The 26563-nt window shown below is 40.0% G+C and overlaps 1 protein-coding gene across 1 annotated transcript in view; it reads right to left on the reverse strand.

The window, feature by feature from the left end:
- LIG1 (DNA ligase 1) overlaps positions 1-26563 on the reverse strand; it is a gene marked incomplete in the record, with an annotated part of 1422011 nt that overhangs the window by 1113658 nt on the left and 281790 nt on the right. The window contains 1 exon segment of the mRNA XM_044078332.1: positions 3153-3338. Within this exon segment, the coding sequence (XP_043934267.1) occupies positions 3153-3338 (186 nt within the window).

The raw sequence follows: 26563 nt of genomic DNA on the forward strand, positions 1-26563 counted from the left end.
TAGAAAATATAATGTCCATCTGTGCCTCCAAAAAAGTTATCCAAAACTGAAGAATAGACATTTGGTCATATATTGTTATAGACTTGTATTTGTGTGTGTGTGTGTGTGTGTGTGTGTGTGTGTGTGTGTGTGTGTGTGTGTGTGTGTGTGTGTGTGTGTGTGTGTGTAGGGGGGGGATTACATTAGTTATAAAACAAATGAAAATAAAACATCTTCTACAACATTCAGGCAACCATCTAAATATAAAGGATAAAAAGGTCATGCAGACAAACCACTCAGTAAATGCTACAAGAAACAAACATCCAAGCTAGCGATTTCACTGTGTGATACCTTAAACCTCCTGTAACAGAGGTTCATAGGATACATGCAAATAACTCCTTTATGACATCAAGTACGTCAGCTACATGTCTTCTGAATGTCCATAACTTTTTTTATTTTTCAAGTATTTATGGTTATATTCAGGCCAATAAAGCCAAACCTCACTAGCTGTGGATATGCATGTTTTATCCTTTTTCTTTAGCTCATCAGCACAGTATTAAGTGGACAATCTGGCTATACTTCAGAAACATAAGGTCATTAAGCTCAGCCAATACACAAAGATTAAGGTACCTGCAAAACAACATCCAGGCCAAAGGGTAAAAAGAAAAACCCAGCCAAGCTCAAGTTTTCTCTGAGTAAATGAAAATAAAAAAGCTACATCACACAAAGATACAACGGGAAAGCTTCCTGACTGGAAACATTGTGAAGGCTACATGCTCTTTAATGCAGCCAGTACTACTAAAACAGGGGATAAACAACATTATACAAAATATTAAAAAAAGGCTTGATAACACTTTGCCAAGGTATGTCTCAAAGAACCATCAGGGGTTTCTGAAGGTGTGGGTGGGGGTTTGTTAGATTACGGCCCAGTATCCAAATGTTAGATCAAAACTGGGGGGGGTGGGATATGTCAGGTAACCTAGTAGCAGATTTTCAGATATCTTTTGAAAGCAGTGAAGAGAATTTTCTCTGGGTCATGATGGGATAGACTGATATTCCTATTGAGTTTACTCAAAATGTAAACTTCTACACTTGAACACCACTGCGTGTGTTGCTTCAAGTTGTATAAATCCAAGTGAAAATAACTGAAAAAGGGCACCAGGCAAGGCTGCCCCCTTTCGCCTTTTATTCTGGCTCTATCAGTGTTTGAGGACTTTCTTATGTACTGGCATGCAAGTAATGATATCTAGGTCACAGTCGATGCTTACATCTTGGTTTGCTGACTGCATGATGTGGTTGATGTTGCCTCAGGAATTGTTTGGTAGGAATTCTGAATACTTTTTGGAAATTTGCTAGGGTTTCAGACCTGAAGTGCAACCTTTCTAAAATGGTGCTTTTTCCGTTAACAGAAGTTGAAATAGCATGGCTGGGAAAGGATGCGTCTTCCCATGTTAAGTAGAGTGCAAACTAAAAATGCTAGTTTTGCCTAATACTTATTTGTACTTAGACATCTGCCACATGTGGCTACTTCTTCATCGATTAAAGATGGGCAATATATTGTTATGAGCTTCATATGGAGACATAATACACCCAGGATGAGGTTAGAAGAAAACTATATTCTCCCTTCAGATTAAGGGAAGTGGCACTCCCAAATTTGCTAGCCTATGGGAGAACTGCAGTAGGATACCAACATATATGCATTAGGAAGCCTCACAAACCTTTACGGTTCATAGTTGAATTTCAAAACATGCTCCACTCTGATACGTCCAGGGCAAGTGTATCGTCCCACAAAGTTTGGAATCCAAGGGTCTTGAGACCTGATTGGGGGTGCCTATTCTAATAGGACATATAGAAAAGCTAGGGAGATATAAACCTTTAGAATTTGGGCAAACTCCTTAATTAGGCTAAATTACACTAAACGTTTATGTGAATGAATGGGTAGCTAGGGGATCTGTATTGTTATGGATGTTTTAGTTAAACTATGTTCTTCTGTATAACTTTTACAGAAATCCACTCCAACTGGTGATGGGGCAACAAGGGATTTCATGATGGTAAGTTTGGCAGGTGCATGGATATCTTCCTAGGATACATATTTACAAGTCATCAGCCATTTTGTGGCTGGACAGGGTAAGCAGGAAGTCAGCAGGCTTACAATTATCGGAACACCCCCAAATCGTCTAATTTGAAGGTAAGATTAAAATCATGTTATCAACATTTTAATGCAGACACCTTAGAGAGATGACATTTATTGCTTCAGAAATGTCAGGATTCGTTGCATTGTTAAGTAGTGAACAGTGACTGGGAAAGGGTGTTAAGGATGTTAAATAATAGAAATCTGCCTCTCATGGTGAGATTTGTATATTTTAAATATATACATTTGTGGCAAGAAATTCCAGGATACTTTCAGAAGAATGTGGAGATGGGGATGGAAGCTGTTGGAGGTGTGCTTTTCAGATAACATTCATATGGTATGGTTTTGTGACAAGGCCGCTAGAGTTTGGGCTAAGATTACTGAGGAGGTTAGATGGGCTTTAAGAGTTCCACCACCACATTCATTGCATATACATTTCTGGCATTTAACGATCACATTACAGAAATACTACTTAATGCTAACAACCTGGGCCTGGTTAAGGATGGCTGCTGTTTCCCTGTTAAACTATGTGTGTAACCATTAGAAAAGTTTAGCTGAGCATTGGGATATGCAGTTTTTCATTATTTTCAACAAGTCTTCCCAATGGTCACATAAGGATTTGCCTATGCAAAAATGGAAAGAAATACTACACTATTTTTATTTTTACCTTCTACTCATTATGTTAATTTCTATCAGGATTGTTACTGAAACTGGAAGATTTGTCTATGTACAAGATATAGATAAAATCCACGCAAGTTAATACTTCTGAATATCTGCATGCAGTTGTGTTTATCTTGATCTATCAAATATAATTGTTTATTTAAAAAAATAGGACAAAAACAGGCTGATAAATGACCATTCAAAGAAGTGGATCAGTGTGTAGTGAAAATCAATGTTAAGATATTCATTACTCAAACCCACCTCTGCCTTCGTTATGGTTACATTTACATGAAAATTTTCTGCCTTGCTGGTAGACTTGTTTAATTCTGACAGCTATATACGGAATGAAATGTAAATAGATTTCAAAATAGTCTACTCTTACCTCTATCAGTGTCTTCCTGATCCATTTTTTCATTCTCCTCAGTCTTTTTCGAGTCCACAGCATTGCACTCTTCCATATCTTCATGTGGTTTCCTTCTCTTCTTCTCATTTTCAACAACATCAGACTCCTCTCCAGGGCTCCTTTCATTAGTTGTATCTAGCTTACGTTTTGGTAGCTGTTTCCTAGCTGCAAAATGGGTAAAAACAATAAAAACATTTACTATACTCTACAATAAATAAAATTTACTATCAATGGATACAAAAACAATCTGCAGATCCTGCTTTTATTTCATTTCCAGTGGGCAATATGATAATTATGTTAATGTTTTCATAGAGCTTCTGTCTGTCCTTATTGCATTTAATCTCAAAACGGTCCACATTTCTGCAAAATAATCGACAGTCTAAATGTACAAAACAGAAAGCCAAGGATAGAAACAGCTAAAAGGCTCAAATCCTGTATCTGCCACCATTAGTCTCCACCCAAACAATGACGCACACTGTTCAAAATAGTTAACTGATCCATGTTGGTCTTAAGCAAGAGATTTAATTTGTCTCCGTTTAAGAACCCTGTTATAAACCAGAGAGCTTACCTGACCACAGTGAAAGAAAATAATACAGCTTCACAATATTATCATAGTCACCAGATAATATATTATATATGCATCCATCCATCTTCATTTTTCAAAACCACCTGCCCTGGTGAAGACTGCAATGGTAGGAAGCTAAAAAGGGCAAAAACAAAAGTAATGTATTTATCATAAAGACTGTCTTATTATCCTTCTTCCACCTCAGTGGTTGGGTTACCTACCCTCACAGCGAATCACAGCCAGAAAATTTGTCATTTAGAAGTTTTCCCCAGCACTTCAGCTTTTTCCATCTTCCTTAACGCATTGTGCTCCTCATGTTCTCTCAGATCAAGTTTGCCATCTTTTAGATATGAATGTACTGTAAAAAGGTGGCCTGGAAAAAGACTTCAGGTTTGGATCTATCAGGTCCATCAAGGAAGAAAGATGCTAATTTGGAAGGGGGTGGTGAGTGAACACGGAGATGGACAGAGAGGGACAATAAGGATGTATCATTACAAGTACATAACTTTCATACCCTATACTGTCCCTTCCGTCTGTCTCAATAGTTTGACACCAATTCCCCAGCACCTTTCTTCCCAGGTAACATCACAGCAGGATACTGCTAAGAATGTTGGAAGCAAACGAAGCTCTGGACCTTGCTATTATGTTTATAGTCCTTGATAAAGAGATGTATTGTTGACCATGTTGCTGCAGCACATATGTCCTCTACAGAAGATCGCTTGAAATAAGCAATATAAATCAAAACAGATCTCATAGAATGTGCTTTAGGTCATGATGGTAATTATTTGTCATTGGACGAATAAATGGAGGGGATGCAATCTGAAAGCCATCTAGATAAGGTGACTTTGGACACTTTGGCTCCAAGTGCAGCTTGAGAAAAAAGATACAAAAATTTGGTAATGTCACCTAATCGAATTTGTCCTCCAAAGATAAAACTTTACAGCTGATGTACATCTAGGGCGTGACATTGGTATTCTCCTTGAGAAAATGACTGATAAGTGAATAGTTTGGTATTAGATGGTCGATTATTTTAGAAAGAATGCAGGATTTGGTCTGAGGAAAACTCTTATCTTTGCGAAAAAAAAACAGATATGGTTGTTTGCATGATCAGGCTTGTATTTCAGATATTCTTTTTACTGAAGTAACTGCAAACAAAAATAAAGTTTTCCAAGAAATGCGCTTTAAGGAGGAAGTAAAAACAGGCTCAAATGGCAGTTTTGTAAGTTTTTGTGGTGCTAAAGTAAGATCACATGGTGGAGTGGGATCTTGGCTTCAGCAGAAAAGTGGCCTTTAAAATACCTTACATGTCTTTTGTGGCTAGAAAAATTATAGTTAAAGCCCAAATGAAAGTTAGATATGGCAGTTAATTGGACTTTGAATGCAGAGTAATGAACTCCTGAGTCATAGATGCCTCCTAAGAACTGTGGAACCAGAGAACTCTGTGCTGAAAAAAAGGTCCATTCCTTAGTCAATTATCCATAAGCAGAATCTTTTCCATTTACTCTTTATACAGTTTTCTACTGGACTGTTTCTGATAGGCTGTTAAATCGGAACCACTCTGGTAGGTAAGGCTATCACTGAAATTGCAGAAACCATATGGTCAGCTTGAATGACTTGATATCCACACAACGCTTACTGTATAGATAAAGACAGAAGGACCAGCTGTAGATCCAGTGACCATGAGGGTTGCTTCAGATGAGGCCAGAGCATTAGGAACATTTGCCCGAGACAGAAGGCAGCTACGAGGATGATTATTACCTTGCACATGGATGCTTTCTATAAGAACATTGTCATTAATAGTAAGGGGAGGGAAGACGTATAGGTGTCCATGTGGCCAAGGATGGACCAGAGCATCTACTGGAGACCTTCACTCTGGAGGTATAAGGCTAAAGAAGCTGCTGCATTTGGTACTGTGAGGCAATGCAAAGAGATTGTAGCAAGACTGTTACCAGTGGCTGAACAGTGGCACAGCTATTAATGTTGCCTCACAGTAACAGGTTCTCCAGTTTGATTCTCGGCTGGGGTGCCTTCTGTGCAGAGTCTCCATGTCCTCCCGGCATTTGAGTGGCTTTTCTCCGGGTACTCCAGTTTCCTCTCACATTCCAAAGACAAAAGACATGCGTCTGAAGTGTTTCTCCCTGGGCCTCCACTGAAAATAGGCTCTGTCCTAGTCCTAGTTGGAGTTTCCCGGTCAACAAATGTTAAATAAATATCATGGTTACCAATGTATGACTGTGGGACCACCCGTGACGCATGAGGATACAATGACTGAGACTGTCCACCAGAAGGCTGGTCCAACTTGGAATGTGCATTACTACCAGAAAGCATTGGGAATCATTTCCCACTTTCAGTCCCTCATGGCTTCCCAGAATAAGGAGAAAGAATAAGTTCATCCTTCCTTGTTTATGTACCATACCACTGAATTACTGTCCACGTGGATATAGATCCCACACTAAGGAAGGAAGTCCTGCTGTGTCTACAATCCTAGAAGGACCGCCCTCATCTCCAGAGAGCTTTAGTGAAGGTAAGCCTCCTGCTGTACCATGTTCCTAGGGCTGTCAACCCTTTGTAATGACCCCCCCCCCCAAAGAGGAGGCCACCATGGTAACTGTAGTCAATGACAGGGGAAAAACAAAGGGTAATCTCTCCTGAATAATGGGGGGACTGAATCCACCATCTCAGGTTGTTTCAATAATAACGGAGGATGGTCTTATGGGGTAAGCAAAGACCACTGAAAAAACTCTCATAGTACCAGACATGGAGGCTGCCGTGGAACTGTGTCTGTACAGAAGAATGGAAGCTGGAGGAAATTCTTACTTGAGAACATCTAGTACTTGTAGGCTGAGGGAGATCAGACCTTTATCTAGGAACATCATTATTCTTGTAGTAGTGTCCAGATGATAGCAAAAATCCTCAGGAGCTTAGAAGCTTCAGATGTGACTAAGTTTATGGAGATACTCAAAAACCAACACAAGTGGACCAAATAATCTCTTGCCAGGATCAGACAGTCCTCTGCGTTTGCAGTTAGGAGTCAGTTATTGAGATATGGGAACACATGGAACCCTTACAGGTTGAGATGTGAAGCCACTACTGGCATGCATTTGGTAAACACCCTGGAGTCTGTGGCAAACCCGAAGGGCAATGGTCTGAACTAGTAATGGCTGGCTATCTATGAAGGATGAGGTATACAGAAAAGGAAAATGTTAAGGTGTGTACTTCATTTTAATATGCTTTCATTTTGAGATGGATTCCAGAGTGTTTTTCAGTATGTATCTGACAAAATACTTCTTTGCCAAATATAAGAAATGCCAGCATGGCAAAAGTGTAGGAAGTTCTTTGAAGAAATTTATTTTGTGGAATTCAGAACTCATGCCTTACATGGAAAGTTATAAAACAGTGTCAGGGCATCTTGGTTAGCAGAAATAATGCTGTACTATTAAATTTTAATTGGTCAGTGGTTGTTCCAGCAGTGATACAGTAATGTTGCTTTTAATCAGAAAAGGTTTAAAGAATTTTTGATTCCACTGTTTGAGGAGTCACAACTTATGACTTCCTCATCTCCCACATACATCTCTTTCTTAGCAATAAAGGAGAGTAGTACTACAGCAGTGATACCCATCATAAAAGTACAGATGCTTACCAAAATGGTACACTGTCCTAGATTCCTTATTAGGAGGATGTAAAATGGAGCGCTCCCCTCATAGCTCCTTTTTGGTGGCCTCAAACCACAATAAAATCAGAAGTCTTTTGATCCAAAAGGGATGGTCTTTGGAATGTCTCAATACTTATATGCTTTCCAGTACATTGGTTCCACCATACTGGAATCTCACAATGCCCTCTCCACCAGTAGGTTGATAAGACCGTCAGTGGGAGGGACCACCAAGGGAGTAGAAGAGATAGCTTTAATGGCCAAGAGAGACACTTCTCTTGCTGGAAAGGAGAGATCTGTAAGCCAAGTTCCCTCTCTGTTGCATCATTTCCATAATTTCTCTGAAGGTGAAAACTTCTGGGGGACTTTAGTGGAACTTTTCCCTTCATCAAGAATGGTGCCCTATGCAAGAGATTCTCTTGGGGAATCTGTGAGTCTTCTTTTACACGGACATTTCTTATGCATTTCAGGAGGAGGGGGTCTTCCAAGGAGCAGAATTTCAAAATGTTCAGAGCTTGGATCTCCATGGAACTGAAGATGCAGGCTGAAAGTCTCAAATACACTGAGATTTAAGAGAGGAAAAGAGATCAGAGCAGCATCCCCTTTCAGTATAGAAGAGCAGACAATAACAGCTGCGAGAAACTCAAATGCCAAAGCAGACCTTAACGGTACAGAGGTACTCCCCCCAATCCCAGCTGTCCCCAGGTCTAAAGAAGACAAGGCTTTTGGAACTGATGGCTGTGGCACCTAGGAATGGTTGGGGTCCAACACTGACATCTGAGCAGAAATATTAAACACCAAGAATCCTGAAGTTATGAATGAACCCAAGGTGGTCAGTGGTGTGGAAGGCTACATAACATCTGTGCTAACCATTCGGCTCCAAAACATACGTTGCTCTGAAGGGGCTCCGAGTTAAGTGCGTTATATGCACTGTTGGTGTTGGCAGGCAGGGTGTTGTCTGCACAAACACAGGGATGACTGGGACTGGTTTGGCTCCAAAGCCACAACACTAAAACAGGTGCCAGTGAAGGAGCAAAACCAAATGGAGTAGGTGGACATGCTCCATCTGCCCAGAATGTGGAGGTGAACATGATGATTCACATGTCAATTTGAGCTTTCACAATGGCATTCATCATTCAGACCCAGTATATGTTGACTACACTCCTGGTGATCCTGGCAGAGATATGGGTCCATGATCCTTGAGAGCTCCACCTAAGAAGGCTCTCTGCTCCCTGATGTGTCCTTTCTTGGGTTAACACCGACTGTCTACAAATCATCAGCTCTGTCACAGTCAAGAGCCAAGACTGAATCTGAATGGTTGGTTTACCTACTTTAGCAGCCAGAGAAGGTGCAAAACTGTCTTCGATGTCTTTCTTCTCTCCCTTTCAAATTCCCTGTCTTTCCTTTTACATTCTTCCATTTCCTTCTTCTTCCAAAGATTTTGGAAGCATTTTAGAGGTCCAGAGTCAACCATCAACTCTACTGTGGTGGCAGGGGAAAGGCCCTTTAGTATCAATTGATTTTGTCTATCCACTAAGGATTTTGGCCTAAAGGACTTACAAATCTCACATGCAGGGACAGGATTTTGTGTCTACACTTAAAAACTTCTTGAATCCTGAAGCTTTCTCCATATTTAATCATAAAGATGATAAAATGAACAAACCAAAAGATCTGTCACAGTACAATGAAGTTAAAAGTTAAAAGGAAACTAAATTCACTAATCAGAGAGACGTTCACAGGCTTGTGTGGATCCCTGTAGAAAACAGGTAGATAGACTGTATGAGGAGCAAATAAGAGTATACAAGAACTATAAAGTATCCGACACTAAAGTCAATCATTGGGTGAAAATTTTTGTGAAAAAGGGCAAAAAGAATAAAATTAATTTGCTCTGCCCCAAATGAAGGCTAAAACAGCCTAAGTAAGGTGAGAGGGAGAAGCAAATAATATATATTTTTTAAAAGACAATGATTACCCCACTAATCATAAGCTATAAGAAACAATGATATTCATGTGACAGAATGGAGTGAAAATATTAAAGAAAAAATCACTTATCTGATAATATTCTGAAGAATCAATGGAGAATCACATACTGTGCTAAGAGTGGCAAATGAGAATAAAAGACAATGAGAAGCATAGTGCATTATGGGACATGAGGAATAACTAAGCACCAAAGAAGTTTCTAAGTGATAAATTTGCCAGCTTAGACCAACAAAGGGTGGATAACCCAGCTATCAAGACAGAGGGAACATTACAGGATTAGAAGTTATGCACTTTACACTGGATCTTCACTATCCCTAATCTGTTCTCTTTGACAGATGGGCTCATTGCCACCAGGTGAATCTTACCCAGCAAACCGGATTTACCCTGTACAATCAAGCATATTCCCTACAACCATCATGCAGCTATTCCGTCCAAGTCCTCAAGTCTGTGTATAACCTAGCAAACTGGGCTTTTCTGCATGAGCATGCATTGACAATGAAGGGACAAGTGTCAGGGTTAGGTCTACTATATTGGTGGGATATGAAGGTCAGGTTGTCAAAATGGAACAGCGAAGAATAATGAAGATCCAACATTATGGTAAGTACATAACTTCTCTAGCTTACATTATCCCATCTGTTCACTTTGACTGATGGGACAGAATCTCCAGCTATCTATCTGACTGTGTGGAATCATGACAGGATGTCCTTGAGAATATCATCCCTAAAGGAAGACCTCAACCTACAGCTCACATTCAATTTATGTTTAGAAACGGTGTGCAACACAGATTATGTTGGTGCTGCAGAGATAACATCTACTGAAGAATTTGTGATTGCAGTAATCTTACAGAATGAACTTTAGGTTTTGCCAGCATGGTTATTTTATTAGATTGGCATAAGAAGATTATGAAATTGGACAGACATTTGGACAATGTGAATTTGGACACCACCTATCCTAACTTGTAAACTGTCTAAAAGATGAACAGTTGGTTGTCCTCTCTAAATGCCTTATTATGATGCAATTAGAAATAGAATTGCCTGTGAACATCGAAGATATGTAAAAATACTTCTGTTGGAATACTGCATAAAAAAAAACAGGAAAATGAATGGTATGACAGAGAAGTCAAACTCAACCTTTGTCATAAAGGATTGTCCCACAGAAAAAGTCTATCCTTGTGAAGTCTAAATATGGAGGATTTAGAGGAAATGGCATACAACTCTTACAACTGTCTGTCTCAAGTAATAGCTACCAGAAGCAGAGTCTTTCAGAATGGCTACTTTCAAGTTGGATGAAGAGGTTGGTTCAAAAGCAGAAAATGAAATCCCATTGAGAAGCAGGGTCCTTAATGGGAGATCTTAAAAGAAATGTTCCTTTGAGAAAGGCCTTCCAAACTTTTTGCGCTGCTAGAGTCGAGGAATAAAAGCTTTGTTGAAAACAAAAAGAGATGGCAGCTAACTGGACCTTGATCATTAAGCAGCTGGAACCAGAGTCAAAGAGTGATGAAAAGAACTAGCACAGAGGGAAATTCAAGCCTTACTGGCAAGCCCAAAAGGGAATTTTTTTCCACCTGCACTTGTAGAGTTTGTGAGTAGAATGTTTCTGTGCTGCTGAAAGAATGTTCATCATAACAGTACTGAACATACCGTACTACTCAAGCCCCAACACTCTAGCCCAAAGGTTCCTAGAGTTCATAAACTCAAATGCCATGGAACAACTAGTCACCATCCCCACAAGAGGAGAAAACATACTAGATCTCATCATCACGAACATGGGGTCACATTGTTCAACACCAGAAGTATACCCATCATTGGTGAGATCAGATCATAAACTAATCTCACTGAAGTCCACATCCCGCCCCCAACCCAGATAAAAAAGACCACAGTGAAGAACTTCTCAAAAGCCGACTTCACACTTCTAAAGACTGGTGTGGTCTCTTTCAAGGCCCCCGAGCCAGCGGAAACCATTACTCAAACCGCTGAATCACTTACAAATGCCTTCTACCAGCACCTCCAGGACTGCATGGATCAGGCAATCCCAAACAAAACAAAGACTCTTTATACCAAAGGCAAGTGTCCAGTCTGGTGGACCCCAGCCATAAACAAGCTCTACAACAAAAGGAGGAAGCTACTACAAGATAGAGCAAAATCCGTAAAAGGGAAGACACCCTTGATCATTATAAGTAAAAAACTGAGATCTCTCATAAAATCATCCAAGGCAAATTTTGAGAGAAAAATCGCTAAGGACTCAAGACAATCATAAGGCCTTTTTTAGCTATGTTAGAAACCTGGGAGGAAACTCCCAGATATGCTCAGAATTAGTTCAAAATGATGTAAAAATCACTGAACCTACAGACATTGCCAACATACTGGCTGACAGGTTCAGTGCAAATTTCTCCCAAAAGGAGAGATATCTATACCAGAGGATTGTAGCCCCCCAAACATCTCAAATGCTCAGGTGAGAACTGCTCTCTCCAAGGCGAAAAACACAGCATCCATGGGACCAGATGGTGTCCCCGGTTGTGTGCTCCACGAACTCAATGAGGAATTAAACCTGCAGTTAGGGCAGCTGTTTAATCTTAGCCTCACCTCAGGATACGTACCCAAGGAGTGGCGTACGGCAACGGTGGTCCCACTTCACAAAGGAGGTGCCTCCACCGACCCCGGAAACTACCGTCCCGTCAGCTTGACAAGCCTGGTCTGCAAAGCTATGGAGAGGATCATAATGGAACTCATAAATAAAGACATAGGGGACTTGCAGACTTTGGATCCAACCCAGTTTGGCTTTGTCAAAGGCAGATCATGCCTTTTAAACTTGGTTGACATTTTCGAAACAGTCACCAAGGCCATTGACGAGGGCAAGGCAGTCCACACAGCCTACCTTGACCTGGCAAAGGCTTTCGACACAATACCCCACTCGGGTATCATTGAAAAACTCACCAGCTTAAATGTAAACCCATACGTCACAATATGGGTTGCAAACTGGCTAAGCGACAGAACCCACAGGGTCAGAGTTTCTGGCGCCATGTCAGACTCCAAGCCGGTCACAAGTGGTGTCCCACAGGGCTCAGTCCTGGGCCCACTTTTGTTCGGCATCTACTTTTCAGAAGTTCAAGCAAACACAGGAGGATTATGGCTGACAAAATTTGCAGATGACTGCAAACTGGGCACCATAGTTGAAAACCCATCTGACACAGACATCCTTCAGAAGGGTCTCATAGAAACGGATAACTGGTGCCAGAGCCATGGCCTAAAGTTAAACACCAAAAAATGCATAGTCATACCCTTCGGGAAAAACAAGGTTACCCCTAGTTACCATATAGGTGGCAATCCACTAAGCACAGAAGAGGTTATCAGGGATCTGGGGACCCAGGTTGACCGTAACCTTTCGTTTGACACTCACGTTGCCAAAGTAGTTAGGAAGACCTTCTACATTGCCCACCTGATCATGAAGGGATTCACATCTAGATCAAGGGAGGTCATCGTTCCCCTGTACTCAGCACTCATCAGACCAATGATTGAGTACAATGCCCCATTCGGAATGTATCTGACCCGACACCTGCAGCAATTGGAAAGGCCCCAAAAGTTCCTCACCAAAAGGATAAAGGGTCTCAAAAATATGTCTTACGCTGCCCGACTGAAGGAACTCCAGCTCTATTCAGTCGCTTACCGTCTGCTCAGAGGTGACCTGTGCCTGACATACAAGGCCATGTCCAACCCGGAATTAATGAACATGCTTCACCTCAAAAGATCTAAATCCATCAAAACTACAAGGGCAAGAGACTTAAACCTCAACACGGCTATTAATAGGACGTGCTGGAGGGACAGATTCATCACCCAGAGACTCCCTATGCTGTGGAACAAAATCCCGGTACATGTGAGGCAGAGCACCTCGCTGGCCTTGTTCAAGAGAAATCTTGACCAATGGATGGGAGATCGCAGGTATACCCCAGGGATAACCTCAGTGTCACTGCTTGACAGAGGCACAGCAAAATAATGGGCATAGTATCCTTCAAACTAAAGGGGTGGCGAAAGCCACAAAACTCTGGGCTAGGCTTATAAATGCCCTAGGGCAGATAGCCTAGTATGAACCTATGAACCTATCACCACCAAAGTTTTAGCTGAATCACTGGTCATCACTGAAACAGGAGAAACCACCCAGTTCAAGGAAAGGAATAGCCAAGTGAGGCTCACTGGATGGGTGGGACAGGAGTATCTGGCTGAGGATCTAGAAGCCATGGCCATTTCTTAAGCTGATGCCATAACAAGGTGAAACAAATTTATCCCAGCCAGAAATGGACTATTAGGATTATTGAAGCCTTGCACACAGATGCTTTCTGTAGAATTATGTAATTAATGGTAACAGGAAAAGGCACACAGTAGTCCAGAAAGCCACTGATAGACCACAGCATCCCTCATTGGCTGTCCCGGTAATGGTTAATGAGGGACAACCCAGCCTTCAAGGTGTTAGTTGGAGGATGCAAAAAGATTGCTACAAGGCTGACCCCAGCACTGAAATGTCATTTGTGCCACTGATAGTTTGAGAGACCACTTGTGAGACACTGGCATGTACCTGCTGAGCCTGTCCCACTAAACAGCTTACTGTGTGTTGCAACAGAAAGCAGTGCAGAGACATCACTACCATACCATCATGACTTGCAGGCATGGGGGGTAAGATCTGGTCTCTACATACTTGCTGATGTACCAGACCACAGACATGTTGCCAGTGTGTGAGGAAACCACACCTTTAGAAAAATAGTCCTGAAAGGCTTGCAAAAGCAGGAAGGCTACTCTCATATCCAGGACGCTGATGAGAAGTTTTCCCCTCTTGCTGGTTTCATGTGCCCTGGACCACAACCTTCTAAATGCCTCCATCCCCACCCAGAGAGAAGGCGTCCATAGTCATTACTGGAATTGGACTTTCTGCAAGAATTTCAGAATGTTGGTAGAAAGATAGACCAGAGCACAGTAGGCCATTTCTAGATCACAGCACCCCTGAAAGTCTGCCTTAAGGGAGGAAAAAAATGCTGCACCTGATATTGGTTTGGGATGCAAAAAGATCACAGTTTGACTTGCCCCAACAGAAGAATTCTTACCACTGTGGCAATTACTGCAACTGTACAACTTAAAGACCACACAAATTGTTCATTTGGCATCGGTAGAGTCTGTACACTTGCAAAATGGCTTGTCATGGAATATGTACTGCGAAGAAAAGTGTCTTCTTGGCAGAGGAGATAAGAAAAGTGTCCCACCTTGCTCAATAGTATTTTATACCACTGCAATATTATCAGAGTGACTGGTTAGCATATTCTGAGGGAAGAGGTCCTAGAAGACGTAAACACGAAAATGATCACCCTCATCTCCTTGATATTTATATGTAGACTGGTCTCAATTAATGACAATATCTTTCGGACTGTCTGCCCCAACAATGCCCCATTCCATTTCAGGGCAGAAGCATAAAGAAGTGACCAGCACTGATGGGGAAGGATAGGAAAAGGGACTGTCAGTGCTACAATGGCAGAATGGAGCCAGCAAGATAGACAGATAAAATTTGCAGGCATGGGATATCTTTATCTCGAGTAACACAGGAGTTTTGCATGGTGACCAATGTACTTTGAGGGTCCTTTGCAGGGCCTGGCAAATGTGATCATAATGTTGGCCATTGCCATTAGGCATTTTATTTTTAAATGAAGAGCTGCTGAAACCATAGGAGATGAAAGAAGCTGAACTTGGGACTGCAGTACAACTACAGAGTCTAGAGAAAAAAAATGCCCTACAAGAATGTGTCCAAACAGTAACCTATAAAGAAGGTGCAGATGGATCCTTCACAGGCACTGATAAGTGTTCACTGTTACCGGCAAGGTTTTGAATAACTAAAGAACAGACTCCTCTCTATGCATAATAACTCGCTAAAGTGGACTGTTGACAGCCAGGAATCTAAACAGGGAAACGTCTCGATTCCCTACAGTCAATGTTGAGCTAGCTCAGACCCAAAAGTACGGAAGTCACATGTACTTCTTAGTGATCTTTATATGGATTTACGTATCCTGGTCATTCAAACGGCACATGCAGTGCCCTTCAGATGGGCCCAGGAAAATGGACTGCACCTTCTTTGGCTGAATGAATATAGGCCATTTAAGTCTAGAAAGAATTTGAGGTCTTTCATCTTTGGAAGCAAAGATGACTTGAGAATAATACCTAGACCTTTTGTGGTCTCATAAGTACTCTTGAACAGATTGTTTTCTTTACAGATTCAGAACATCTATTTTGATCAAACTCCTGTGATGGGGTGGAATACCCTGAAACAGAAGTGAGTGCAGCCACAGCCTGTGCAGAAAATGGATTGTGTAGCCTCTGCATTTGATGGCTCTTACCCACTTGTACTCTGTGATGGTCATCCATGCATGAAAGAGTGTGATTCATTCCTCCCCAACTACATCCAAAGTGGGGCAGTCAGGAAAAATCACAGGGGTTCTACAACAGACTGCCAATCCAATGGTTGTGGAAACTATGGTTCTGCCGACTGCCTCTGCCACTTTAGCAGTGCCCATTCTGGAAGTCATCCATCTGTACTGCCTAGCAAAACATCCTAATGCTGGCTTTTCAAAACTATACTTTCTTAGCATTCCAGAGATAGCTGCAGAAGGTTGAGGAGTAGAAAACTTACTTTCTACAACCAAAAGGGTCTTTCCCCTTATCGTTGTTTTTCCAGCTTAACCTTCACCCTGGAACAGAGTAGTTCAGTACCTTCAAAGAGAGCTTTACTGAATGACACCCTGAAGCTCTTAGCAAAATTACAATGTCAAAGACAAACCATGTATATGAACAGTGATGCGTACACCAGCCACTCTCACTGCTCAACGGACTGCACTTTGAGCCAGTCACACTGAGGTTGGCAGCAACACTGGATTTATTCAGCATATAAGAACACAGCAAGTTTTTCAGTTATTTGGACATGTAGTCCACCAAGTCACACCGGCAACAGGTCGTGCAAATTGAACAGTTTAGTACCTCTAATGAAAATACTGGGGATGAGAACACCTATTCCTTAAAATGATACACTGCCCTAGACACCTTGTCAAGGGGATAAACTGAAGGACTGTGTTCAGTAGGTTCCTTCTGTAAGGCAATATTCACCACAATGAAGCCATCCAATGGACACTACCTAGCAATGCCAATCCTTGGGAGACTAAAGATTCTTCTCTAGTCTCCTTGGGATAGCTGCCACAACACGTAGTTTGTGCCAAGCCTTTTGCACAAGAGCCACCATCCTTGTCAGATTTTGGAACTACCTAAGAAGACTGGAGACAGTAAAAAGATCCCTGCACGATTTTGTGAAACAAGGAAATAGAGTCAAATAGGTCTCATTGTACGCAAAATTTCCCCAAACCTGGGCTCAACCTTGAAGAGAAGTATGAAAAATTCTCTATTCACCTTATCTGTATATAGTCTAGGACTGCAAGAGAGGAGTCCAAAAGCTTCTTTTTGCAGCTCCCATACTCAACTGTCCAGATTTTCACAGAATGTCCAGATTTTCCTCATATTTTTGGTCTGTTCCTCCTAAAATTTGTGGTTTTCCTTAAAAAAAACTGAAGATTGCAGTCACAAAATAATGGCACACATTTGAGTTTCAAACTTTATATCCTTCACAAAAATAAGGCTAACAAAAAACATGTTATTCTAGCACCTTTCTAAGCTTAAAAGAGCAATATTTAAATTCTGTCTCTATTTTTGTGCATCTTTCCCCCCATTATTTTAGGCTTTGTCCAGATTTCTTGAACCAAGAGGTTGAAAAGTATGGCACCGCCTCTTCCCCAGTACATTTAATGGGAATGGTCCAAGGACAAGGAAGAGGAAGTGATCTTTAAACTCAGCTTCTTTCCTACTAGCCACTGAACTCCCCTGTATTGTTCAAGATGAAGGGACCAATAGTCAAAATCAGCAAATGCCAGAGACAGTCTCCATGGCACGGCAGAATTCAAAGGCTGCCCCACTTACAGCAGTGGCTGCATCATCACATATTAACCCATTGCCGAAGTACAACAAAAGTCAACACTCTCTTGGCTGACAGAGTATTCAAACCACAAATCCCAGGCAGCAGTGCAAAAGTCAGTGCTGACAAAACCAACTTCGGGGTCAAGGGCTCAAACACCAATGATGCCAATAATGACTCCAACTCCAAGAGCATCAGTGCTGAAGCTTGATGTCAATATCCCCAGCAACTGCAGAGCTTACCACAAACATTGATGAGCAGTGTTGAAGATAAAGAAGAAGCTGAAAATGCCAGTGAAGAAACTTGCATTGCGTGCACCAACCTTTCAACAACCAGCACTGAATCGGGCACGACTCAAGTAGGCATCAAGGATGAAAGCAAAAAAAAAAAACTACTACCACTAAGCTGTTCTAAAAACAGAGGTCAGGAGAGAGAAAATTGATGTTAATCTGAGCCTTGGTCAGAGCCTTCACTATCTCAGCCCAGTCCAAATTAACAGCGACAGAAGGACTGTGGAGGGATCTAGAGTACTGCATTAAGGTAGAAAAATAAGAGCTGGAAAGAAAAGGCATTTAGTTCATCCTTTAAAATTGAATAGAAGCTACTAACAAACTTAAGGAAGAATCCCCTTGTACTAAAATTTCAACTGGGGATATTCCTGCACTACAGTTAGGCTCAGACAACTTTGTCCACAGACTGGAAGTATCTGGTAAATTATCAGTCGTAGACTTCGTGGGGAATAGGGGAAGCCCTCAAGGAAGTCCATAAACCCTTTATCCTCATTTGACTTTTCTTTCCTTTTACGAGATCCATCCATTCAGGAATCATTATTAGAATGTTCTTGCAAAAGCAGCCCCTTTAAAATTAACAATCTTCCTGTATATTAGTTCGCTGTTCAAATCAGCTGTAAATATCACAGCCCACGTTAAGGTGCTGTGGACAAAGGTAAAACGTGTAGTGACTGTCATATGGGGGATTTTATTTAATCGAACTGAACACGTAGATAGAACAAAATCTCAGCAGGAACACAGTAGTTACAGAAACACAGGCTTTAATGAAGCTTTCGGGCTCTCAACCCTTCATCAGCATATAACATTATACATTTCAATCCATTTAAATAGAGGAAACAGTTAAAATCACATGATCAAACCAGCCAATAAAACATACTAAAAGGAAAAAAGGAATCAAGTACATCAAATTCTGTAAGGAAATATGTGTGAGTCCCTTTATTCTAAAAACCATCATGGTAATATACTTAAGATTATTTGTTATACTACAAAATTAATTGTGTATTATAAATTACTCATTTGGCGCTTCATTAATACTGGTTTAATAGTAAAAGTACCATTCAAACCAGGTAAAGTGTCAGCTTGTAGTCTTATTATCCATTCTAGCTCTCTCATATCTAAAAAGTTGTTAATATCACCCCCCCTCACACCCACTTGCACTACATCTATACATCTAAACTTAAAAGTGTGGTTGCTGAATTCATATATATGCTTAAATAAAGCATTTGTCTGTATTTGTCTATCTCTGATCTATGTTCGATTATACGATCTTTGAGCCTACGTATAGTCTTTCCTACATAAAAAGCCTGACATTGCATGCAGGTGGCGAGGTAGACTAATTTCATAGTATTACAATTAGCACTACAGTAAAATTGAAATTTTTTATGTGTGACAGGATGTTTAAAGGTACTATCTGTATCTAAAATGTCAATGCAACAGCTACAATTGTAACATTTATAAGTCCCTATCTTACTATGTATGGTATTATGTTGTTCCACAAAATCTTTATAGCACAACATATTCTTTAAACATTGATTATTCCTATAGGAGAAGCTGGGTTTGGGGCCCACTACTGAGCTGAATTCAGGCATTGCCATTAAAATTGGCCAATTTTTCTTGATTATTTCACATATTTGGTTAGAGTAGCCAGAGTATTTGGTAATGTATCTCAGAGTATTTTCTTTCTTTTTATTAACTATCGATAAGCTATAATTAACATCTATCTCATCTTCTATGAAAATGGGTTTATAATCAGTTTTTCTGCCCTCTGTTGTTATTTTAATAGTTTTATCAATAATACTTTCAGCATATCCACTTCTCAAAAACTCTGTTTTCATATTTGTTATTTCAGAGAAATAACCACTCCATGGGAAAATGATATGCCTACTGGCCACTACAGTGAGACAAAATTCAACAACTTTGACTGAAAAAAAAAATCACCAAAATGGTTAGCTCTGAATTGAATAAAGCAGAAATGTTCAACAGGAGATTTTATGAATGAAGCTGTTCTAAATATAACAAAAGTTTACAAAAACACCATGGGGTCATTTTGTTGATGTAAGCTTGTTCAGCAGCACACAAAATCTGAAGAAAGAGAAGAGTATCACAGCATTATGAGAGAAGGAGTGAAGCTAAAGCCTGAAAAGCTTGTAGGTACACCAAGTTGATTAGTGCCAGCAGCAACTAGTCCAGCTATTTGAAGTGGGTGGACTGGATCATTTCAGCTCTTACTTTTGACAGCAGGTATGACAGCAATCACTCAGTCCTCAGGCTGAACCTTCATGACCCTTGCACCCCTGTTGTAACTGTGGACTTGAGCCCCCTTGTACCTTTATCATGGGTTACTAGGGGTAGTACAGCTTCCAGTCTCTCCTTTACGGACCTATATTCCATCAGACAATGGTAACAATTCTATCCTGTCCTGTTCCCAAATATGGACAAACCCATCATGAGTAATACAAAAAAAGGAAAACTACAAAATCTGTGAAAAAGGAAGCAGTTACAACATCAGCAAGTTCTCTCTACCAAAGTGTATAAGCCCACTTTGCTGTCACCCATACAAGAATTCCAAGTGGGGGAAAAAGAAAAAAACGCAGCAGGCTCTAGCGCTTCTGTAATAGCAAACAGGGCATACAATAAAAGCTGGGCTGAGGTTTTCCCTTTCCAGTCTATCACTTTGTAGCTTGGCTTTTAACATTTCTTTGAATCATTCAATTAATCTATCATTCTCTGGATGGCAGGCTAGTGTTCTTAACTTTTCAAGCCTACAACATCTGAATCAAGACCGGCACTATACAAGACATAACGGGGAAAAACCTAGTCTGTCAGAATTCTTTCTTGTATCCCAACTCAGCCTGAACAGAATGACTATTTGGCAATGGGCTTGGCACTACCCTTACACGGTGGTATGGCTTCCAGTAACCTGGCAGCATAATGTAAAACTGCTACAATAATAGCCTTGAGTGTTCTTAAGACAGTAATCCTATCAGCTTGATATCTATTCTTTGAAATGAGATTTCTATCATTAATATCCTTACTTAAACAAGCTTCTTCTGTAGCGAACTCAACTGACATTGTGGGCATAAGACACACATTTGTATAGCCCAGTATAGAACCCTGCCCAAAATATCTGCCAGTATCTTTTCATCTATCCTTTCACTTTCCATAAATCCAAATACCACATGGCTATGTGCTAGTTTCAGTACCAATTTACACACATTCTCTTCTTTTGATCACCCTATGCAATGAATTATTAAATGCTAATATGTACATCTATATGACAAACTTAGCATAGCAATACATTGTTCAAATACAGGAGAGGCTGCTTCAGTGTCATTCATCATAGACCGGAATTAACTACAAGCAGATGCATAGCCAGCCATTTGGATTTCCAGAGCTCTGGGCTCCATCTCCCCAAACAGAGGATGTCAGCAGGACACCAAGTACAAAAAGGCATGGCAGTCAATGTAATCCTTAGCTCTTTTTTGAGGGGGGGGGGGGGGGTAAATAAATAAATAATAATTAAAAAAAAGGATAGACCCTCCTCAAACAAGTCTGCTTGTTCTTGTGAGCCTGCAGAGAAAGTCTGGTGCAGGTTCCACAGACAGGTATTCAGCTGCTTAAAAAAGGAAGTTTAAAAATGCCTGGGTAAAAAAAAATATAAGAATATCAAACTTCAGGGGTTTCCTACGTACATACAGAAAATATGGTAGAAGGAAGGGAGACTATACTGGAACAGCAATCCCTGTATTCAAGTATCTTTTGCTATGGTCAGTGTGTCACACATCAGTGCTTTTATGATAGGGATCACTGCATTAGCACCACTCATCACCAACAGGAGAAATAGTGAAAACAATTGTTGCTCTGACTGCTAGCCTAAGGCGGGAAAGATAGCATACACTGCAAGGCAGCTGTGAAAAATCCAGCCTTACTTTAAGATAACAAATTCATAGTACCTTGGAAAAAAAGATAAACAGAAGACAGAGTGGCCATTTCATACGAGATAATACATTCTTGAAAAAGGCTGCAATACTGACTGCTCTAGATGAGTGAGATTGCACTTCACCTTTCAAAGACTTTCCAAAGCTACCACAGAAAAAGACAATGCAATTAACTAGCCACATAAGAGTTAATTTCAGCCATTATAAGCACACTACAAATAAATAAGACTGCAATTTATTTCAGATAATAATTTCCTGAAAAACAAAAAAAAAAAGGACGAGAGATCGAGTGGCAGCCCTTTGCAAAGACAGACATCAGCAATTTTGACAGCAGTGGCACAATTACTCCAAATTATGGAATGCTTGGTTAAGACACCACACAATACAAATATCAGCCTGTTACTGCGGGGGGGGGGGGGGGGGGCATAGCATAAGATGAGTTGCTATGAATGTTGAGATTCCTTCTTGCTCTGGTAAAGCATAATCTTGTAAACATCCAACTTCAACAGGTAATATAGCAGTTGTCTCTAATCCAGTGATATATGCCACCCATTGTGCTGTAGTGCAGTTCAGGGGTTTCCTCAATACATGCAGTAGTGTTACCAGTACAGATCAAGAATACATATGACTCACTTCCAAGATGGCTGCACACCGAGTAACAATTTGATTTTAGTTCTGCTAGTGTTAAAACAGAAATTCAGACAGGAACAGTGAATTTGTCTTTTTGGGTAAATATCAGTTACTGGCTAGTAAATGCACTACCAGGATGCCAGCGAAGAAGAAACTTGGAGAACCTGAAAAAAAAAAAACACAAAAGGTGAGGAGAAAACACTGGCTGGGAAGAATTTTGCAGCTGTTCAGCAAAAAGCAGTTCAAGCTCCATTTTTTTGTGCAAGCCATGACGTCTAGTAATTTAGAGGAAAAATAAGACAAATGTGCTCAGGGCTGATGAAAATAAAACACTAAAGGAGTATATCAACTCAAATAACAGGCTGGAAAAATGGAGCTTTAAACAAACATTCATATGAGCTAATAAAACTGCAAAAACCAGAGAATGAAATGAAGAAAAGGCTGGCCGAGTAGGAGACTGCTCAAGAATAAATGTTTCAAAAACTGGTAGAGTTAGAGGAGAGAGAGAATGTAGGGAAAACCCGAGATTTTCTGCTCTATCAGAGAAAGTGGAAGAAGCAGACTGTATTAATTTTATAAAAGAACAAATAAGCAACTGGACTGGTGTTCCACAGCAGGAATTGTTAATTGAAAGGGCACATCGTGTGATGCTCCAAACCTGGCCATAGGATAGAAGCCAGGACCACTAATAGTAAAGATTCAATACTACCAGCACAAAGAGTTGATTATGAGAAAACTGTGGCAGAATAACAAAGTACAAAATGTTGGAGCCAGCAGAGTGCTTCTGGAAAATGATTACTCCCTGTACACCAGGCATAGGTGTAGCAAATTCCAACAATCAGTGAAAGTCAAGAGCCAGGTGTAAGATTCAAGCTGCTGTATTCATGCTATCTTCAGAATATTTTTTCTCCTGGAAAATCAAAGTTATCGCTTGATGTGAAGCATGCTAAGGAAGTGCAAAAGTTTGTTCAACAAAAAGTGAACTATCAAACAAAAGGGACTTTGCTTCTTGTCCTTCTGATAATAAAGCTCAGAGACTTTGCCAGTGAAACAATTTCCAGTGTTCCATTGGGAAAATGCTTGAGAGAGACAGAAAAGCATAGGAGTTGACTAGAAGAACCAGGTAAAACAATGGAAATGAGACAAAGACTGGAGTTGGAAGATAGAGATCAACAGAAAGAAAAACAGCAACTTGGAGATTAATGAATAAATGTGGGATTACAAAGCATCAATCACATTTGTGAAATATGGCTGAAAAAGAAAACCTGGAAATATTGGACTTTTTTTTTTTTTTTTTTAACTTTTAACTTGTACCAAAAAGACTCATTCAAAACCAGGGCTCCTTTACCGTAACAAGAAATTCCTTACTTCTGAAGCCAAGATTACTCTCTCTCTTACCTACCTTCTACCCAGTCTAATGTACAATTCTCAAATTCTCACAAATCTTAACTCAGCATTCCTGACCAAACTCGAATCTACCTACAACAAGGTAGCAAGATTTGTCTGCCCAACAAACCTACAAATCTCATCACTCTCTCTAAAACACCTAAACCGGCTTGAATTACCCCACCAGCTTCTTCTCCCTCAGCTCCAGATCATCCATTCCATCCTATGCCAGCCTTCCTACTGCCCAGCACTATCCACTCATCTCCCATTATTCTCCCTCCAGACCTCTCCGAAGCTCTAACCAAGACCTACTACAAATCTACAAACCCAAGTCTAAATTTGGATGCAACATGTACAGCTATCACCTCACTATTGCCTGGAATAGGCTCTCACTAGAAATCAGGACCTTTACACATCCTAAACAATTTAAGTCAGCCACCAAAGAGCACTTTAAAACTCACTGGTCCCTGCCACTGCACTCTCCCTCCTTAAACATTCCCTACTTCTCATACCTCAATCTACTTTCTGCCTTTAACTCAGTCTTCTCACTAGCTCTCTCTAATCTTCCTTGACTACTCTTTCTACTGTCTTCTAAAATCTATTAAGCAAATCACCTCAGAGAAACATTCTCTTGTAATTGTCTTGCATTCATGTAACTACATTATGATAAAACTGGGTTTTTGTAACCACTTGCCCCAAAAACTATACTCATATTTATGACATTTCTTTTTATACATCCTGAAATAGTTATGCTAAACTCCTGATTATTAACACTGTATTGCTACATAATGTCTTGTAATAATCCTGTAACATTGCTGTTTAATGCTAATTTATAATGAAAATTGTATATGTTGGAGCTTTTCTCCTCGGGCCTCCGCTGAAAAACGGCTCTTCAGCTCAGTCGGACAATCCCGGTCAACAAATGTAAAATAAATAATAAATAAGTAAGGGACTCCAAAGCATATGCCCTACTTCTTGTCATTAAGTGCTTGGAAGAACATTAAGGAGGAAAGACAAGGAAGTAAAGAAGTAATTGTAAGTAAAAAATTTTGTTCTTGTCGTGTTATACAAAAATACTGTTATGTACTGCATGCTATATAGTAAAGCATTTTCAGTTATTTTTGTGTGTTATAGAGATATTAAGTAAATGGGTTCCCTTTTTTCTTCCTTCTTTTTTCTTGTTTAGTTTTAAGAAATATAAGAACTGCAATACAAGAAAAGAAGAAAGCCTGGACTTAAGACGATGTTAAGACGATAGGCTGTAATCTTGGTTGCCGAAGTGAGGGACGGGTTGTAAAAGCATACAGATCATGATACAAGTAAAACTGATAAAAATGTTTCTTACTTTTGCATAAGGGAATTACTGGATTAAGGCCCTTGGCTTGATCTAACTGAGTTTTGCAAATAAATTAAAAAAAAAATTACAAGCGCAGGAAATCTATATAGTTCCAACCCCACCACAAGTGTTGAGGAAAAAATAAAAAACACAGAAACTAGTGGTCTTAAAGCTTTGTTTTTTTGCAAAGCACTTACATTTTTTCTGAGCTTTTTCCTTTCTAGTTAATAACGTAGTTTTTTAAGCACACTAATGCACACGGATGGATATTTACTATTAGACAGATGTATTTTATATTTATAGTGTTCTAGTTGGATTATGTTTATGGTTACATAGCTATGCATTCTTTCTTGATTTTAGTTCTTGTCACAGACCAGATGAAGGCTTTACTGCATTAGTTAGCCAAAAAAGATTTTAGTCAAGTCTTTTTATGTGCATATTTTTATATATAAGTTATGCCTTTCTTAATACCGGATCTTGGAATATGGGTTGAAAATCGATATGTAGTGTTTTCCTTAACTAGCATTTAGTTTGATCTAAATCAGTAGTCCTGTGTGGGGGTGAATACTTGCTGTTCTAAAATGCACTTTTACGGCCCTGTTTATATTGTTTGCCATGAATGGGCAGGTTTAAAATTAAACAATATGTACATTTTCCACACCTACTTCTAAGTACATTAAAGCTGATGTGTTTAACATTGTTAAAATATTTCTGCTTTTCTGTTACTGAGGATCACTTGTCTATGACGAATAAAGGCTTGTTGCTTTGGAACACTACCTGGGTTTTATGAATTTTGGACATTATTGTGACTGAGCTCATCAATGAAGTTTTAAGACTTTTTTTATTTTATAAGTAAATTTAACCCTGAAAGTAATGAAGTCTTCCTTTAGCAAATAAATGTTCACAGTGCAGCATGTAAAGCTTTAGCTGAAGGAGAGACTGTATCCGGTTCTCATGTTTTTATGGAGACAAGCTGATAAGAGGGCAATAAAAACAGAATACTTTTTCTTTCAATGGCTAAAATATAACATTTTCTGAAAGTATTCAAGTGGTTTTCTACATCTGGGAGAGGAACAAATACAAGACAAAAACAGACACCATTTTTAGTGCAAGTAGACGTACAGGCTGTACCATGCATCTTAGCATGGATAACCATAATTGTAAGTCAATTAAAGCCTGTAAGTGTGGCTGTCAGTCTCTGACAATTGTTTCTATTAGGAGAATTCAACTTCATTATTTGAAGATGTACAGTTTTGTGTGTTTGTATTAAGTTAATAAGTTTATGTAGGTGTTTTAGAGGTATGTTTTTTTTTTGAGGGTTTCAACTTGGATTTTATGGTTATGTGTGGGTTTACCCCTAGTGCTCCGGTTTCCTCCCACATTCCAAAGACATTTAGTAGGTGGAGTGGACACACTAATTTGCCCATAGGTGTGAGTGTGTGGTGTGGATGAACTACCATGTTGGAGCTAGCCACCCAGTGGTGTAAACCTTGGCTCTAGATGACTGCCACTGAAGTGACACTCTGACCCCATGCGCAAAAATGGGAAAAAGGGGTTGTGGATGGATAGATGGGTTTCATTAAACCAAAAAACAGTCTTAAGATGCGACACAGATTCAAATGGATATGAC

This window comes from Protopterus annectens, chromosome 1.part1 (genome assembly GCF_019279795.1).
Source record: "Protopterus annectens isolate FY-2018-M chromosome 1.part1, PAN1.0, whole genome shotgun sequence".
Classification (NCBI taxonomy): domain Eukaryota; kingdom Metazoa; phylum Chordata; order Ceratodontiformes; family Protopteridae; genus Protopterus; species Protopterus annectens.